This window comes from Vicugna pacos, chromosome 30, assembly GCF_048564905.1.
Source record: "Vicugna pacos chromosome 30, VicPac4, whole genome shotgun sequence".
NCBI lineage: Eukaryota > Metazoa > Chordata > Mammalia > Artiodactyla > Camelidae > Vicugna > Vicugna pacos.
In genome coordinates, this window is record NC_133016.1 from 22,940,671 (window position 1) to 22,959,237 (window position 18,567).

General features: G+C 49.9%; 1 protein-coding gene across 4 annotated transcripts in view; it reads right to left on the bottom strand.

Annotated features, from left to right (window-relative positions):
- ZBTB7C (zinc finger and BTB domain containing 7C) overlaps positions 1-18,567 on the bottom strand; it is a 314,604-nt gene that overhangs the window by 14,333 nt on the left and 281,704 nt on the right. The window contains exon 1 of one of the 4 annotated variants that reach the window (XM_072952316.1): positions 146-348. The exons of the other annotated variants lie outside the window; for them this stretch is intronic. Coding sequence (XP_072808417.1) covers positions 146-240 — 95 coding nt within the window. The 5' untranslated portion in view covers positions 241-348. Of the gene's footprint in view, positions 1-145; positions 349-18,567 lie in introns of those variants that run through there. 4 annotated transcript variants of the gene reach the window in all.

The window sequence follows — 18,567 nt, forward strand, 5'->3', positions numbered from 1 at the left end:
AGAGGACACAGCCCCAGGAGGGCTGCCAGCTCTGGGACTCTCCAGGGCGTGCTTGTCTAACCCACCCCTGTCTTTGCTTGGGGCTCCCCTCCCTCCCTCTGTGCTGGAAAGCCAGCCCTCCTTCCTCAGGTTTCCCCTATCTCACCTGCAGTTCAGAGCCCAGCTCACAAGCTGGGGCTTTTCACTGTACCTCTGGGCTCTTCCCGGGGCACCGAAGGCCCTTGGAGTGGGGCTTCTCATTGGGCAGCTGGCATCTGCCGTTTAGCAAAGGCTACAGAATCTTCTCTCGGGCACGATTTCACTGAATTCCACTTTGGGGGTGTGCGATTCCTGAACACGAGTATGGATGGCTACGTGAAACTCCGCTGCTCTGTGCGCTACGGGGATGGTGTTCGCAGCTGACTCACACACTGTCTGCCAGGCCAGGCCCGGAGATGGAATTTTCTCTCATGACTCAGTGCTCCCGCTGGGAAAACACTTTGGTTTATTCCCTCTGACTCCTCACATTTTGCTACTTTTGGCTACTGTTGTGGGCTGCACTAACAATTGGTGACTTAACAGTTGCTGAGTTGTTCCCCACCCCCAACTTCAAATGTTAAAGTCTGAATCCCAGTATCTCAGAATGTTACTGTACTTGGAGGGAGGATCTTTAAAGAGGAATTGAGGTTAAAATGAGGTTGTATGGGTGGACCCTCCTCCAATATGACCGGTACCCTTACAAGAAGAGATTAGGACAGAGACATGCAGAGGGAAGGCCTTGTGAGGACACCCGAGGGGAGGCAGCCATCTACAAATGGAAGACAGAGGCCTCAGAGGAAGCTAACACTACCGACGCCTTGATCTTGGACTTCCAGCCTCCAGAACTGTGAGAAAATAAACCTCTGTCATTTAAACCTCAGTCCACGGTAATTTGTTACAGTTTAGCAAACTGATGTAGCTACTAGGATTCTTTAATTTAATTAGTTAACTAATTAATTTTTAATTAGGAATCTAAAAAAACACTTTTGTGGCCCATTTTCAGCAAGAGGATGGGGGCTTTATGATATGTGCTTCAACTTCTGACCTTACGGCTGGCTTCATCTTCGATAATGAAGTTTACAATTCTTCATTTGCAGTTTTTGATTTTTTTTAAAAAATATACTGACATCCTATGTATATCTGTGAGCCATTTGACCTATAAATATTTACATTCAATGTTAACTTCGCGTGCACTGTTAATTGATCATGTCTGTATTCTGTCACTCTCATGGAACCATATCGCTGTGGGGAGAAGCTTCCTCTGAGACAGCTCAACATTATACATACATTACACATGAAGTGTGGCCAGTGATGGCCACCATGGGGGGGGTACAGGACGGAGGACAAGGGACATCCCCTCCCTCCAGGGAGCAGAACCCACAGCCCAGGTCAGCAGACTCAACCTGGATAACAGGCTGCCTCAATTTTTACTCCGGAGCACGGAGGGCAAAGTTTGGTCGTGTCCCGTTGGTAAATCCTAGCAAAGGTCCTTACCCTGGTGTGGTTACAGTGGGGCGAAAAGGAAAAGATAAATGAAGCCTGGGAGCCCCACACCGCAGTAGCATGGGCCTTGGGGAGCCCAACACACTTATCTTCTGGATGTTTCTGCCCTAAGAAGGCAGATTCAGTGGAAGGGGAGGAGGGAGACGTGTCAGGCCCACAATATGGGCCCTGAGTGGGGCCGGGAGGCACCAGGGCCCTGGTGGGGTGTGGAGGGTGCTGGGTGCTCTTCCCTCCCCCTTCTCCTCCATGGATGGCAGATGGCCTTAGCCTCCTCTGAGCAATTCCACCTGCATGGCACAGGAAACTGTATTCAATATCTTATAATAACCTATAATGGAAAATAAACCGCAGGTGCTCAAGTGGTTTCCCAGAGCGAAGGCCTATCTGTGTTCCTCCTTCTCATCTTTAAAAGGGCAGGCGACCCCGCAGGCCATGCGTTCATTCCCTAAATAGTCATTGAGTTTCCTCCTGTGCCCAGCACTGCCCGGGGCACCGGGGATACACAGAAGGCAGACCAAGCAGGCAGCCGTTCTGTGATAAAGATGCAGCATGAGTCATCGAAGAGGGATGAGCTAACACCACACACCCATCAGAGTGGCTAAAAAAATAGCAGAGTGACAACAGCAAATGCTGGCGAGGATGTGGGGAAACCGGATCACTCACACACCTTGCTGGTGGGAATGTAAAATGGTACAGCCTCTCTGGAAACCATTTTGGTGATTTCTTAAAAAACTGAATATAGGAACTTCTGGCTCAGCAAACACACTCTTGAACAATTATCCCAAAGAAATGAAAACTTACGTCCACACAAAGACCTGCAGGTCAATGTTTTTCACAGCTTCATGCGTGAGAGTCAATAACTGAAAAGAACCCAGATGTCCTTCAGTGGGCGAACGGTTGGAGAAACTGCACCAGCCCTAGCACCAGTCAGCAACAGAAAGGGATGAGCTACGGACACATTAGAAAGCTGGGTGACCAGAGTGAAAAAAGCCGGTGCCAACAGGTTACATGCTGTGTGATTCCATTTGTATACCAGTCTTAAGGTGACAAGATTATAGGAATGGAGAACAGATGAGTGGTTGTTAGTGGCTAAGAAGGAGCTGGGGCAGAAGGGAGGTGAGAGGGTATCAAAGGGCAACAGGAGGGGTCCTCCTGGTGATGGGGATCTTCTGTAGCCTGTTCTGTATCAATGTCAATGTCTTGGTTGATGTTATTATGGTTTTGAAAGAAAACTGGGTAAAGTGTACCTGGGATGTCTGTATTATTTCTTAAAACTACATGTGAATTAACAGTTTTGGTAAAATAAATAAGTTTAATTTAAAAAACCTCAAATGATAGGAAATAAACTAAATCAGTCGATCTTTCTCCCCCCACCCCCGACTTCTGTCCTCTGTCTATAGCAGTGCCTGGGGTAGTGCAGGGAGACTACTTCATCCAGGGTGGTCAGGGAAGGCTTCCTGGAGGAAACGTCATTTGAGCTTATGCCTGGATGGTGAGAAGGATCCAGTCACAGGATGAAGTGGGGAGCAGTGTTCCAGGCTGTGGGAACAGCAAGCATAAAGCAGGCAGTCCCACCAAGGTGCTCCAGGTCTCGGGGGCCAGGTTCTGCTCTGAATGGCCCTGCTTAACTTGGTTCTTTCTACTGAGAAACCATTCCACTTCTGCATCTCTCTGAGGGGGCTCAGAATGGACCACACCTACCTAGATCCACTTGAGAGCCTGTGTAGGACTCCCCTCCTTCCCTCTGACCAGGGAAGGTGTCCCCAGACCTCAGGCCTCAATTGTCTGTGCTGTAGAGAGCTCTGAGTCTGCCTTCTTCTGTCCAGAGAAGGAGACAATCTTTTTTTTTTTTTTAATATAACTGACATCATCCTTTATTTTATCTTATTGAAATATAGCTGTAATTGATTTACAATGCTGTGTTAGTTTCAGGTGTAAGCAAGGTGATTCAGATATATAAAAGGAGAACAGATGAGTGGTTGTTAGTGGCTATATATATATTCAGATTATTTTTCCATTATAGGTTATTATAAGATATTGAATACAGTTTCCTATGCTATACAGTAAATCCTTGCTGCTTATCTATTTTATGTATAGTAGTTTGTATCTGTTAATCTCAATCTTCTAGTTTATCCCTCCTCCCACCCCTTCCCCCTTAGGTAAACAGAAGTTTGTTTTCTATGTCTATGAGTCTGTTTCATTTTTGTACATAGAGTCATTTGTATTATCTTTTAGATTCCACATGTAAGTGATATCATATGGTATTTGTCTTTCTCTGTCTGACTTACTTCACTTAGTACGATAATCTCTAAGTCAATCCATACTGCTGCAAATGACAATATTTCATTCTTTTTAATGGCTGAATAATATTCCATTATATATATAATATACATTATATATCTATCACATCTTTTTAAACCAGTCATCTTCTTTTACCAATTATCTGGCACTTGGGTTGTTCCCATGTCTTGATTATTGTAAATAGTGCTGCTATGAACATTGAGGTGCATGTATCTTTTCAAATTAAAGTTTCCTTCTTTGGGGGATTTATGCCCAGGAGTGGGATTGCGGGATCATATGGTAGCTCTACTTTTAGTTTATAAAGGAGCTTCCATACTGTTCTCCATAGTGGCTGCACCAATTTACATTCCCACCAACAGTGCAGGAGGGTTCCCTTTTCCCCACATCCTAGGAGAGAACCTTCCTGAGGCTCCGTCCTTCCCCGTACACCCTGCTGCAATGCTGGGTGCCAGAGGGAATGCAGAGGGCTCGGGAAACTAGGGCCAGCTGACAGGCTCAAGGCCAGTTGGCTCCTTCAGGGCAGCCATGGGGTCCCAGGAGGGTGGCTTTGTGGGCAGCTGGGCTGAGGGCCAGCAGACAGCCTCTCTGAGTCCCGGTCAGAGGGGAGACCTCACATCTGGGCTACATTTGGTTCTGAAGGCTTGGAGCCAGGTGCAGGGTGACCTTCTCAGCAGTGGGTAAGAGGACTCAAGGTCACAGGGCTCTGCCTCCTTGGCCCCCAGTTCCCCACTTCAGATGCTCGGGCCCCCTGGGGCAGACTGGGAGGCTAGGGCAGGGCCTGCACCAGCACCTTTACCCTGCAGACCGAGTTCCAGCCCTACACAATGGGTTTCCTAAATGCGGGATTGGGACCCCATCTGCCCTCAGGCCTGCTAAATCTTCACAATAACTGGGATTAGCTCCTATTATGATCATCATCCCCATTTTACAGGTGAGATAAATGAGGCAGCAAAGGATAAATCACCCAGATAGTAAGTTATAGCATAGAGATCTGTGCCCACAGGCTGACTTCCCAGGACATGCTCTCAACCACAACCCATCTAGCCCCTGCATCGGACCCACGAAGGTAATCAAGGATGGGCAGGAGTCTCTGCTAACGCCCCCAAGGGGCCCAGCCTCTGGGCATTCACAGGTGCTCAGAGGCGCCCTGGTGGAGCATGGGAAGGAAGTAGGTCAGCAGGGAGGTGTCCCTCCCTTCCTGGGAGGGCCGAGCAGGCAGGGCTTCAGTGCAGGGGAGGTCCTCCAGGAGGCTCAGCCAGGCTCAGTGGCTGGGGCATCCAGGCCTCCCCGGCCCAGGCCACAGGGAGAGAGCTGAGAGCCCCAGAGTGCCTGCTGCCCCTCGGACAGTCTCCCCTGCTCTGCGGAGGTGGCCCCCTTGGTGGGGTTTTGGCAAAACTCTGCCACGTGGTGGGCGGCGGGGAGGAAGAGATGGAGCAGAGGCTCAGCCAGGCTTTCCCACCCCACCTTCTGAGCACTACTGTGAGCGGATGGTCACCTGGATGGGCTGAGTGACCATGACATACCCCCAGATGTGTCCCTAATACCCCCCTGCAACCCCTACTCTCCAGTCTGCAAACATGAATCCTGCTTCTCAGCCTCCCTGCCTTTACTCGCGCTGGAGAAAACATCCCACAGTTTGCATCTCCAGCATCTCCAGGGGTCAAGGCCCCACTCAGATGACCCTTTCCCCATCTCTCAAATCAGATGTAGGGCCTCTCCAGCCTTTGGTTCTCCTGAACACTTGATTTTTCCTGTCACTGATTTTACTCTGCCTTGTCCTGTCACTAATTTTATGTGTGTCTCAGCTTCTCTGCTAGATTGGAAGTTGCTCCAGGGTAGACCATTGTTACAACACTTAGCACAGTCCAGGCACACGGTTGGTGAAGGTCGATGGCAGGGCTCAGCAGGGCTGAAATTACAGTTGGGCAGGTTGTCCACTGTACAAGAGCACCCCATCAAAGTGGGTAGCAGGCTCAAAGATGGCCCCCTGGGATTCTTGCCTCCCAGTGGCAAGAATTCATGCCCTCGTGTGGTCCCCTCCCATGTGAATAGGGCTGACCTGTGTAACTAATGGGATTTGTAAGTGATGATATGTAACTTCTGAGGTGGGGTCATAAAAGACATGGCTGTGTCAACCTGGCTGTCTCTCGGGTCAGTCCCTTTAGGGGATGCTAGCAGCCACGTTAGGACAGTGGCAGCCCTATGGAATGGTTCACGTGACAAGAGGCTGAGCAGGTCCACGTCGCCAGCTGTGTGAGGGAGCCACCAGGAAAGTGGGTCAGTCAGCCCCAGTTAAGCCTTTAAATGACAGCAGCTCCGCTGACATCCTGACTGCAACTTCATGAAAGACACTGAATTAGAACCACTTATCAAAGCCACTTCTGAGTTCCTGACTCACAGAAACTGAGAGATAGTCAATTTTTACTCTTGTTTTAAGTTGCCAAATTTTGGAGTAATTTTTTATGCAGCAATGGATAACGAATCCAGGGGCACGATCTACTTCATAGACTATAGATCTGTAATATCCATCATGATGTATTCTGGCAGTTGAATGCTGCCTTCGAACAAGATCAGTGTATTACAATGCTCGTTTGATACATGGAAGTAGATGTATTCAGGAAGTGACCTTTTTCTAATTCCCTTGAAGCTACCACAACGTAGCGGGGTCCTGAGCCTCAGAGGAAATTCTCATTAGAAAAGACTGTGACTGAAATGCCTCTCTAACTACTAAGTAAAAAGCCCAAATCAGTAAAACTCCAGGAAGTTAGTTCTTTCAAACAAGTTTTCCTGCTTGCTAAGGGCTTATTCCTTTAAAGACAAAAATATTTGTAAATGTTTTCCGGGAAAAGTTTCAACAATGCCTTAAACATTCTCCCACCTGCTTAAATAGAGGAGCTGCAACCTGTTGACGGGGTTGCAGTGGTCAGTGTCTCATCTGAGCCCACCGAGGGATGAGAGCCCCGTCCCTACACTAGATGCCCCACCCCCTGCGCTCTTGGAGCCTGGTCTGCTTGGGACTCAGAATCACGACCGCAGCTGAGTGACTTCGGGAGCACCCCCAACCCCGACCTCTCTGGGCTCCTCTTTTCTCATCTTGTCATCAGATGGACACGAGAAATCTGATAACCAGCATCATGACCACCAGGATCTAGAAGCACAAAGTGGATCTGGCGATGGGGAGAGGGCAACAGGCCTGGGGGACTCTGGACTTGAAGGCTGGTCTGTCCAGCAATGACTTCTGTCCGTGGCATGCTTTGGAGACTTTGACCCACTCCTGGAGGAACAGATGTAACCGCGGAGCTGGGGGCTGTTTGTCCTGGCAGGAGGTAGTGGGGGAAGGGGAGACTGTGGCTTGCCGTTTTATTGACCCTTTGGGAAGAAGTGCCCCGACTCTGCGTGTGCTCTGGGAGCTTCCCTGGTGACCCCAGGATTCCCAGGCCGGGAGGGCCTGCAGCCAGAAATGTTCCATGCCTGGTCCCCAGCTTCCTTCCCAGATCCTCTACACGCCCCCCTTGCATCTCTCCCATCGCCCAAGCCAGGGCACTCTTGTCTCCAAGAATAACACGCTCAGGAAAGAAAATTACACACACACGAAAAACAAAACCTCTCAATGGCTAAGAGAGGCTTGATGCAAAATACGAACCTCTGGTAGGAAGGAGACAGAAAAAGCACAGAGCCCAGAAATAAAGGGAGAGACGGGCAGGGAACAGGAGTCCGCAATGGAGAAAGGAGGTTCAAGAGGAAGGATGCGGGGCAGTAAAACCTTTTTAGGTATCGTCCCCATTCTGGGGGACATTCCTGCCACAGCCTCCCTGGGCCTCTGCCCTCAGTGGAAGTTTCTAGAGCTCAGGTATGTCCAAGTAGCCTCACCTCTGGCTTTGGTTTATTCAACTGGAACATAAGACCATCAGTGACCTCAGGTGCCCTACCTGCCTTCCCGTCTCTAGGGAGATGGGGTGCCCTCAGCCCACCAGCTAAAGATGGGGAGGGGTGCTTCTGTGAGAGGAACAGAGGAGAGCTGGGGGTGGAAGGAGAGAGGGGGACTTCGCCTTACAGAGATGCATTGTAGAAACCTGGCTCCAAACTGGTTTTTTGAGTGTGACTTGAATTTTTTTTTCCATTTGTGTCCCGTTCTAATAACGAAATCAAGCAAGCCAGGTTATAATAGTAATCAATACCAGCCACCATTTATCGAGTGCCTATAACATGTCGGTCATCACACCTCTAGTCCTTCTTCAACCAACACAACCCTGAAAGATACATATTTTTATCATCATCTCCAATTTAGAGATAAAGAAAGAGTATGGACTGGGCAAATGACTTGCCTGACGCCACACAGTGTCTGAGCCAGGACGTGAACCCAGCTGCATTTGGTGCCAAAGTTCAAGTTCATTTCCCTTTACCGTGCTGCTCCTTACAAAGTCCAACCTGTGGGTAGGCAGATTTGGACCCTCCCCTGCAAAGACTGTCTTACTTTAGTGATCTGATCAGAGCCGGGGCTGAGGGATGTGCACCAAGAACCTGAGACCCACACAAGCCAGGGGGGCTCAAGACTGAGTGGTATGGACAGGGAGTGAGAGGTATGCACAGGGAAGCAGCAGACCCCTGTGGCCTGGGGGATCAAGGCAGGCTTCCAGGAGGAAGGGCCCTGTCTGAGCTGCAAAGGATAGAGAAAATTTCGCTGGACAGAGAGGCAGGAAGGACCTGCCCCATATCATTTGAATGTAGAAAGGTTTCGAGTTCCAGAATCATGTCTGAAAATGTGTTTAGCCTGGATCCCGAGTGGGATCACACAAGAAGCTGTTCGCAGCCAGCGTGTGCCTGGAGTTGACTGACGGCCATCTGACAACAGGGCAAGGCTGAGTGGTGAGGGACCTGCTCTCAGACCTCCTGGGTCCACATCCTGGCTCCCACTTGGTATCATCACCTTCCTGAGCTCAGTTTCTTCATCTGAGCAATGGTGATAACTGTCTACCCCACCGAGTTGCTGGGCGGATCAAATGAGGGAAGGCACATAAAGTGCACCTGGTACAGAACAAGTGCTCAACTAGTGCTGGCAATTGCGAAGTCCAGGAGGGACACAGACCCCTAACAGGGGTCCTGACCGAGGGAACTGCCCTCCGTATACTTTTGCAGAGATCTGTCTACGCTATTGAAGCACCTCTCCCAAAGACACTGCCAGGGCCACTGCAACATGTGTAGAGCATTGCAATCTTCCAAGGTCCTTTCATATCTTCTGTTTCATATACTCCTAACCCAAAGAAGCAGCCAAGGCTGGTTTACACTTTATGCCCATTTTACAGATGAGGAAAATGAGACACAGAGAGGAGTCTACAGTGCGGATGCAGAGAGGAATCAAGGTCACAAGGCACATTAATGTCAGAGCCAGAACTAGAACTAGGGTGTTCTGATGCCCAAGCCAGTGACCCCAGCTAGGTGTGGGGTGGCCTGGCTGGTAGGTGCCCTCTGCTCTAGGACTGGTTTTACTATAGATATGAAGTGCAGGGACAGGCAAATTATGCGTATAGTCCTGCTGTCCTCAGTTTGCTTATCTAGGAAATGGGGAAGTAATTGCAAGGATGTCATCTGCTCCAGGCAGGGTTTGTTTCTTATCTGTCTGTATCATTCCTGGGACGCCATCAAGCAGGAACATGGAAGACGCTGAGTGACTGAGATCAGTTCATATACGGCGGGGTAGCCTTGATGTCACAAAAGGCAGTGGGCGGCCCCAACACTCTGCCTTGGGGACACCTGGCATTTGAACAGAGGCCTATCATTTGTGAAGTATTTATGTTTATTCATTTCATCCTTACTATAATCCCCATTTGACAAGCATCAGAGAGACTAAGTAATTTGTCCAAGTCACACAGCTAGAAAACAGAGGGGCGGGGACTTGATTTCCGCTCCAGTCCCATCTCTTGCCCATCCTCCACGGTGGCTTTGGTGATGTGCCTCTCAGGACAATTCTGTTGCTATGATCCACAAGCCCAGCGCCTCCCTGAATTGTGCTCAGATCAGCATATCTGGGGCCCAGGATGATGCTTCCATCTGCCAAATCCCCAGGGCAGGCTGGCCCCAGCTGGCAGGCTCCCATTGCCCTGGGAGCGGCCCCACCCCCTCTCCAGCCTCCAGCTCCTCCCCTGCCTGGGCCTGGAGCTTCAGAGCCAACTGGCAGAATTAGTGCCTGCCACGAGAGAGTGGGTGGGATAGCACAGGGGCACAGAAGGGATGTGGGTTTTTTCCCCCAGATTTGGGAATAAGGCTGGGTAGCAGCTACCTGCCTCCTTCAAGCAAGTTCTTAGTCTCTGGCACAGCAACTACAAGGGGCTGGTGGGCTAGGACAGGAGAGAGGGCAGGGAGGCCTGGCTCAGGCAGCTGGCCAGCCCCCTTAGATCTCGGCTGGGCGCACCCTACCCTGCCCTTGGCAGTTCCCCTAAGCAGGGCAGCCACACCCCTTGGCCCCGGAATGCCCCAGAGGCTGGGGCCAGACATGTGGGCTGGAAGGTTGGGCGGGGCCTCCTCAACTTCCAGCCTGCACCCCGCCCGCAGGAGCACCCCAGGCACAGTGCTCACAGCTGGGTGAAGACAGCCCTACCTGCTCTGCCACCCTGCCAGGACATGTCTGGAGCCCACGGTCCCCAGCTCAGCCTCGGGCCCCAGGCTTGGAGCTGGTTGGTTTCTGTGGAATGAGCTCTGGGCCTCCCTTCTCTGCCAAAGGTGACGGCCATGCCAGATGTTCCCTTACAGCTGGAATGCAGGCCTTCTCTGCCTCACATGGCCATGCTCCCCCATTCTCTTCCCCCCAAGTGCCTGCCCCCCAACCCCACCCACAGGACCAGACATGAGAGGGAAGAGGCCAGGCCTGGCAGCCACTTCCGAGCTCTCTTCGTGCACAGACAGGTATTCCTGGTGTCCCCACACCCAGGGGCCTGAGCTGCTGCTTCTGTGACCAGGCGTTCCGGTCCCTGCCTCGCTGTCCTCTGAAGCCCCTGGCTTAACTCTGCTGCGGGTCTGCTGAGCACATCCACTTTTCTCTATACATCTTCCTCGGATCCTGGGGACAGAGAGAATTATCTGGCTCATTTCACTGGTGAGAAATCTACGCTCATGCTGGGGAACTGACTCCCATGTGGCCACAGTACTAGATAAGTGACCGAGACTCCAAACCTCCTGACTTGTCACCCAGACTCTGTCCACTGTTTCATGCTGTATCTATCCTTTGTCACCCCGAACCTCACTGTCATCACCACCTCCACACCCTACATGGGTTTGGTTTTATCAGAACAAGATCTAGAACCCCCACCCCCTAGCCCTGCTGCCCCAACCTCCATCACAACCATGGGAGTTTGGGGGCGGGGCAAAAGCCAGGGTGGGCTCCTCTCCCTCTACATTCTTACAGGAAGGAAACTCACAGATGTGGGGGGCACCTCAAAGGGCGGTCTGAGCGATGGGCAAGGAAGGACGAGGGGCAGGTCTGCACTGGGCTTTGGTGCTGAGGGTGGAGCGGGGGCGTCTGAGTGTCAGAGCTGTTTAATCTCCCCCTAGAGGAACCTGTTCTTCACAGCATCTGGGTGAACCCAAAGTGGGTTTTCCCAGGCCCCTGCCCCCATCCCCTCATCCAAGGGGTAGCTTGGAGCCTTTGACCTCTCAAAGCACTTCCACCTCTGTGGTGGCAGGCTAGGCCAGCATTATACCCATTTTACAGATAAAGAAACAAAGTGAAATGAGGTTAAGGTCACGAAGTCCAGCAATGATGCTGGGGAGTTCACACATCCCCCAAGGCCATTAATCTGGGGGCCCGTGCCGTGGGGTAACCTTGCAGGGAAGACAGGAAGGGTGGGTTGTCTAAGGGGCTGCATGACCTGGAGCGGGGCTGCGGGGCTGAGGCCGGCAGAGCTCGGAGGCGGGGAGGGTCCCACTGCTGGAGTGCTGGCTGGGCTGGCGGCGGGAGTCTGGGCCAGACAAATAAGCGGTGCCCCTTCCAACTGCTGTTCTTTAATTATTTATTCATCCTTTATTAATTAGCGGGCGAGGTGGGGGGAGGGGGGAAGACTTGGTCTCTTTTAAGAAAAATCGCACACCTCTTTATGTTCCAAACAAAGGATTTACTGTTGTGTTTATTACAGGCGATTTCCCAAGCCAGAAAGCTCCTTGGGAGGCTTATTAAACCTTATTAAACCACTGAAAATTTAGATAATAAAATAAATCACTTGTTTCTCATAAACAGCACTGCGCCCCGGGTTACTGAGTTTCAGAAGCCTGGCTGCCCCGGCTGCCTTTTCAGGAGGGGTCCGGGCTGGTGGGCCCGCGGGCTCTGCTCCCCACGGCCACGGCCACGGCCACAGGCTCACGGCGGGGTGGGGGGTGGGCAGGCGGGGGCCACACAGAAGCCGCCTGGGAGCCCTACTCTTTTTAGCATCTCTGCCCAAAGGGGCCGCCTCCTGCAGAGGAGCGGGAATGGTTTCCATTCTGAGAGTTACTTAAGGAGTTGTGTTTGGAGTGGGTTAAGAGGCACCGCTAACTTCAACCCGTCCTGGGGATATATTTCAGTGTCTCTTCTAGAAGTCACCAAGGCGGCGGCCACACAGCCCGCCAGCCTCCATGCACTCATCACGGCCCCGCCAGGGGGCCTCATGGTGGGAGAAGGGAAAGCGGGGCCAGGTGGGAGGGTCAGGGCTGGAGCAGGAAAAGGCCGAGTCCTGTTTGGGGAAAGGACGTGAAGAATAAGGGCTGAGAAATGCCCAGGTGTGCAGTCGGCAGAGAGGGGCTAAAACCCTTTTGGGGAGGAAGTATTTACAATTAATCTGTGCTCTGCAACTGAGTCACAGGTGACCTTCGACTGGCCAAGTTCCCTCTCTCAGCTTCAGTGTCTTCTATGATGCAAGAGTAGGAGGATGCCCACGCACTCGACGGTTCTATGGTGTCCTCCAGTGAACCCACTTAAATAGTTTGGTTCTAGGGTGGATCCTCGGATTCTGAGGTCACGAATAGTTCAACCTCTGCTGTCTTGGGACTTCTGTGCCCGACTGTGGGTTTCCCGATTCTACCCCCATGCCCCCACCCCAGGCGTCTCAGGGACGCTGCCCAGTTACATGGGAAATGTGTGAACACATGTTAGGTTTTCAGAGGTCAAGTGTTCTACAGATCGCGGTGGGGTTAGCATTTGACCACACTGGGCAGAGTGATGGAGACTCGACAGCTTGATACAAGGTGCCTGATGCGTTCCCTCAGCCTGGTCGGAGGGTGGGAGGAGGGCAGGCTGACTCTGGGTTTATCTTCTGAGCTCTCAGTCAGTGGCCAAGGACCGGCGTGGACCTGGAAAGTGGCTGGGCAGGGTCTGGAAGTTGCGCCTCCAGAATGTGCCCTAATTCATTACAAATAACCCCAGAGGCCCTGTATGGGGAGTGTGGAGGGACAGGCACCCAGCTTGACCGAGGTACAGTATCTGGGAGGTAGAGAGTTACTTCTGAGATTCCTCCCACTGATATTGATGGAAGGAAACTAGTGACTGAGATGTATTGAGTGCTCCGTGTTTCGGAGCAAGTCGCTGTCCTAAATATTTTACATATATTCTCTCTTTTAATCCACTCCAAAACCCATTTTTCAAAGAGAGAAACTGAGGCAGAGGTGGGCCTTGAACCCAAGCCATTCGTTGGCCTCCAGGTTTCCTAAGCAGTCGGCGAGGCTGCCTCTTTGCCAGCTCCTGTAGCGTTTACCCATCTGGGGCTGGAGAAGTAGGGATGAACGGGATGGAATTCCTGGCCTTAGAAGTCACAGAGGAGTGGGAGCTACAGACAGCGGTGCGAAGTGCTGCGAGCCCAGAGGTGCGGACAGGGCCCTGTGGGGGCAGGGCCAAGGGGCAGGGACCCGCCGGCTCAGGGAGGGGACTCCACTGAGGAAGTGATGGCTTGGAGAGGAGGCCTCAGATGTCAGAGGCGACGGGAAGGAAGCTTCTGGACTGGAGAGGAATCTGCCTGGGGCTGCATTTCAGGAGATATCAGCAACAGGCAGTCCTGGGAGGGCAAGGAAGGGCGGCTGGAAGCCAGCTAGGATAGTGTATCCTCTGAGCCACCCAGCTGCTCCCTATTACTCACAGCCACGCCCATGCCCTTCTCCCGCCGCGGACCCTCGTTGGGTCCGGAGGGAGGGAGGGAGGGAGGGAGGGAGGAGGGCAGAGTCGCCCAGGCCTCGTCCAGGTGTAGGAGGCCCTAGTTAAGCCTTGGCTCCTGAAACACAAGTCTGCCTCCCTGCCTCTCGCTGTCTGCTTTGATTTGGAGACAAAACCCGGGTCAGCGGTCCAGCCAGATGGCCTCAAGGATCCCAGCCCTGCCTGTGTTTTCCAAAGGAAGTGAAACCTCAGATTTGCCTCAGAACTTACACTTTTCTTCTAAGCACTCACCATCCGCCACGAGAACCGCCTGACATTTGGCTGGAAGGACCAACTGGAAGCTTGCAATTTTCAGGCTTAATTGCACAGTTACGTATAATATTATTATATAGAACTTTTATTGCACTGAGAAAGTCCAAGCATTTCCTTTTCTTATTTATACTTGTGCCCAGTTCCTCCTTGGCTATAATTTCCCCACTTGCCTGCTGCAGAAGCTGACAGCTGTTTGGTTCCAGGAGCCCTCTCCAAAGAAAGGGCAATTAGGATGTGAGTGGAAACTCATTTGTCACAAACGGTTTACTCATGAAATATCTGTCAATTCACAGATGTTACTGATCACTCACCACATCCTGACCGGGGTCCGTGCTCTGTGGGGCTCTAAACAAGACCCTGCCTCTGCTTTGGAGGGGCTGCTGGCTTTCCTGAGCAGATAAGACTAGCTCACAGCAAAATATTAGAGAGAAACAGGAACCAGGAAGGAATCTGGTGCGGGCTGCGTCTTACAACGCAGGATGCTGGAGCCAGTAAGTTGTTGTGGGAGCCAGTAAGTAGTAGATGAATGTCTGGGCTACACAGCTGTCTGCAGGACTCCAGCGCCAGGCTGCAGTGATGGAGAGACCGTGTGAGGGGGTGCAGCAAGCACCTCCTTTATGTTTGGCTTCCCCAGGGCACATCTCAGGGGATAGGAACCTTCCTTCCTTCTGCCACATTTGTCCCCAGCCTCAGCAGCCAGAACCAAGGACTGGACTGTTTCAAAGCCTCTAGGGAGGGGGGTTCACCTGTCAGCACCTTACAACGTAACTCCCCCACCCCATTCCCCACCTGCCCCATTCCTCCCCAACCACCGCTACTCATCATCCATTCGCAGAAAGTTTTGGTCTCCAGACTATCATCAACTACAGTGAAAATATTCTCAAGGCTTGAGAATCCTAGTCTCCAGGATGAGAGAACCCCCCAACCCCGACCCCGATCTCCTACTCCCCACCCCTCAGTCCTCAGCCCCCAGCCCAAAGAAGCCTGGCTGATATACTGATGACCCAGAATGGGCTCAGTGATTTCTGGTACCCAGGAAGTCTGGTCCCCCTTTGAAGCCTCAAGATCAAAAATGTCAAAGAAATACAAGGTTAAAGAGTTACAAAAGAGTTGGTGGAAAAACATTATTTGCAGAGGATATGATTGGATACTTTCCTATACACAAAAAGGACAAGTTTAAAAATATATTAGAGGATCCCATTTACTTGGCAATGAAAATAGACACAGTATCGAGGAATAAGCACATAAACAATGTGCAAGATTCATGCAAAGACCGTTTTCAAACATGACGGAAGCACTCTTTAGAAAGACTTAAACGGAAAGACACGCTACTGTTGGATAGGGAGCCACGATACTGTAAACATGTCAGTTCCCCGCAAATGGTTCAGTGAATGCAATATGGTCCCAATAAAAATATCAACCAGAATTTCTACTGAAATTAGATAAACGGACTCTTAAGTTCATATAGGAAAAATGAGCATTTAAGAATAGCCAAGAGATTTTTGAAACAGATGATGAATGGGAGTAAGGGGACTAACCTTGCTAGATACGAAAACACAATATAAAGCCATAAAAATAAAATACTTGGTACTGGATCATGAACAGAGAGACAGATCAATAAAATGTCATGGGCAGTCATAAACAGATTCACATCAATTCATATACATATGAATTTAGCAAATTACAAACATGGGATTTCAATTTTTATCTTAAGATGAATTTTTTCAATAAATGGGATTGGGACAACTGGCCGATCATGTAGGAAACAAAACAAAACAAAACAAACTTTGGATCCCTTCCCCACCCCTTACCACAAAGTAAATGACAGATATAGCAAAGGTTTAAAGTTAAAAAAATCATAAAAAAATTGGAGAATTGTTTCATAATCTCAAAGGGTCATGCTCTTCTACGTTAAGACCCAAATAAGCTGGGGAAAATATTTGCAAAACATGATAAAGAGCTAATTTCCTTTAGAGAGAGAGCTCATATGAAATCAGGAAAAGACCTGTAGCTTGCTAGAAAATTGCCAAAACTGTTCTAGCTTACAAAAAACATGGACAAGATCACAGAAAAAAAATACAACCAGGTTTTAAATGTGAAAAATGCTCAGCATCACTCAGCATTAGAGACATAAAGATGACCTAGAAATAGATTTAGATTCTGATGATCTAGTAATTTCCCTTATATTTACTTTACAGTTTCATTATCACATGTACTCAGCTTATATACAAAGATCATCCCTGATGCATTGTTTCTGTAGCCAAAGATTCTTAAGCAAAAATCAATGGAGGGCTGGCTGGATACATTATGGAGTACTATGCAACCATTAAAAAGAACAGGGTGTATTGTATGTGGATATATGGGGATTAGCTCTAAGACTTAACTACAAAGAATGCTGCATTGTGCATGGTTTTTTTTTACCATGTTTGGAAAGAAAAAGATAACCATGTGCACCTCTTTATTTCTTGGTAGATGCCCGGACTATCTTTGGGAAGATACACTAAAAACTGGGTACTAGTTTTTTCTGAGACAGTGTGAGAGAGCTGGTAGTGAGGGGTAGAAGGTAGATTTATATTTGAATATATATTCTGTAGTGATATTTGAATTTTAATGTCATTACTATGAAGAATGTTGAATGATTCGAATTCTCATCATTCTTTCACGAAGCTCCCAAAATCTTCTTTGGGATTGTTTGTGGTGTGTGATCACTACTGATTTGTTCTGGGGCCTTTCAGCTACTCTATCTCAGTTTATCTGTCTGTCAAATGGAGTTAATGACACTGGGCTGTCTCTCTCCTAGGCGGTTGTGAGGATCAGATGAGGACTGGATGAGAACAGGCTCTGGCTGCCGTCAAGTCCTGTAGGATATGACTGTGGGATATTAGGAGTGGCCCGTGTCCTCATCAGAACCTGCCTACGACATAGCCATGTTCCTGTGGCTAGAAGAGCAGGCTACGCATGGGGCTGGATTCCCCTATAATGGAAGAGCACGTGATTCCAGCCCCAGGAGGTCATTTGTTAGTCTAACATTTATCACCCAGCAACAGAGAACACGGGGAAGAAAAGGAGCTGGGAGGTTGTTTCGACCCCATCTGAACTTCGAGAATCCTGAGAGGGTCTGGCTGCAAATGATAATCTTCAGGATGATCAAAACCTTTCTGCTTTCCAGTCAGCACCTATCACACATGTATGGACTCATTCATTATGCCCATTTTACAGATGTGTTTACTGAGCTCCAAAGGATTGAAGTGATTCATTCAAGGCACCCAGATGGTAAGAGGCTGAGCCTCCTGACCTGGATTTCCCAGTGCTCTCTGGCCTGGAATCTCTCTTTAAAGCTGGTCTGTGCACTGCCCTCTAAACACCATGTTCATTGTAGCCTCTGTGCCTTTTGCGTCAACCTGCCACATCTCCCAGCCCACCTCTCTTGTCATCCCAGTCTCTTCAAGACCGACCTTGAGTCTCATGTCTTCCCTGACACCCACTCCCTCTACCCCAAGGTGACTTTTCACCTTGTGTCAGCCAGGTTCCAGGGTGACCCCTCAATGATCCTCACTTCCCGGTATTCACACCATGTGAATTCCCTCCCATGTTATACCAGTCCGGTCAGTGTGACCAGAGCATGCAGGGATGTGATGATGTGAGACTTCCAAAGCTAGGTTACAAGACACATTGCCACTTCTGCCTTGCTTTTTCTGGGAATTCTTGCTGTGAGGGAAACCTGTCGTCCTGTTGGGAGATACAGAAGCAGCCTATGGAGAGGTCCAAGTGGAGAGGAACTGAGGCCTCACCAACAACCAGCACCAAATTTCTGACTACTGAGCGAGCCATCTTGGAAGCAGGTCCTTCAGTCCTGGTCAAGCCCAGTCAACATCTTGACTGCAACCTCATGGGAAACCCTGAGCCAGAATTCCCCAGCTAAGCTGCTCCTGAATTTCTGACTATAAAAATCATAAGGATAATAAATGTTTAGTGTTATTTTAAGCTGCTAATGTTTGGGGGCATTTTTGTTACACAGTAATAGCTGACTCATGCACATTCTGCTCAACCCCTTCAGGGGTTAGGATCTTATCCCTTGGTCTTTACCCATTTACTGTCTTTCCTAGCTTTTCACATCTGTAAGCTTGTTTCCCCAACAAAACAAACATGTGTGGTTTATAATTCCTCTATATCTCCCATCCTACCCAGTGGGGGTGCTAGGAACAGAGGGTGAAATCCACAATCATTTTCTGGCTTACTTTTGTGAAGAGAAGGTGAGTGAGTAACTGAAAGGCTACAGCGCATACATGCACGCTGTTTCCTGCTCGACTGGTACCCTTACATGT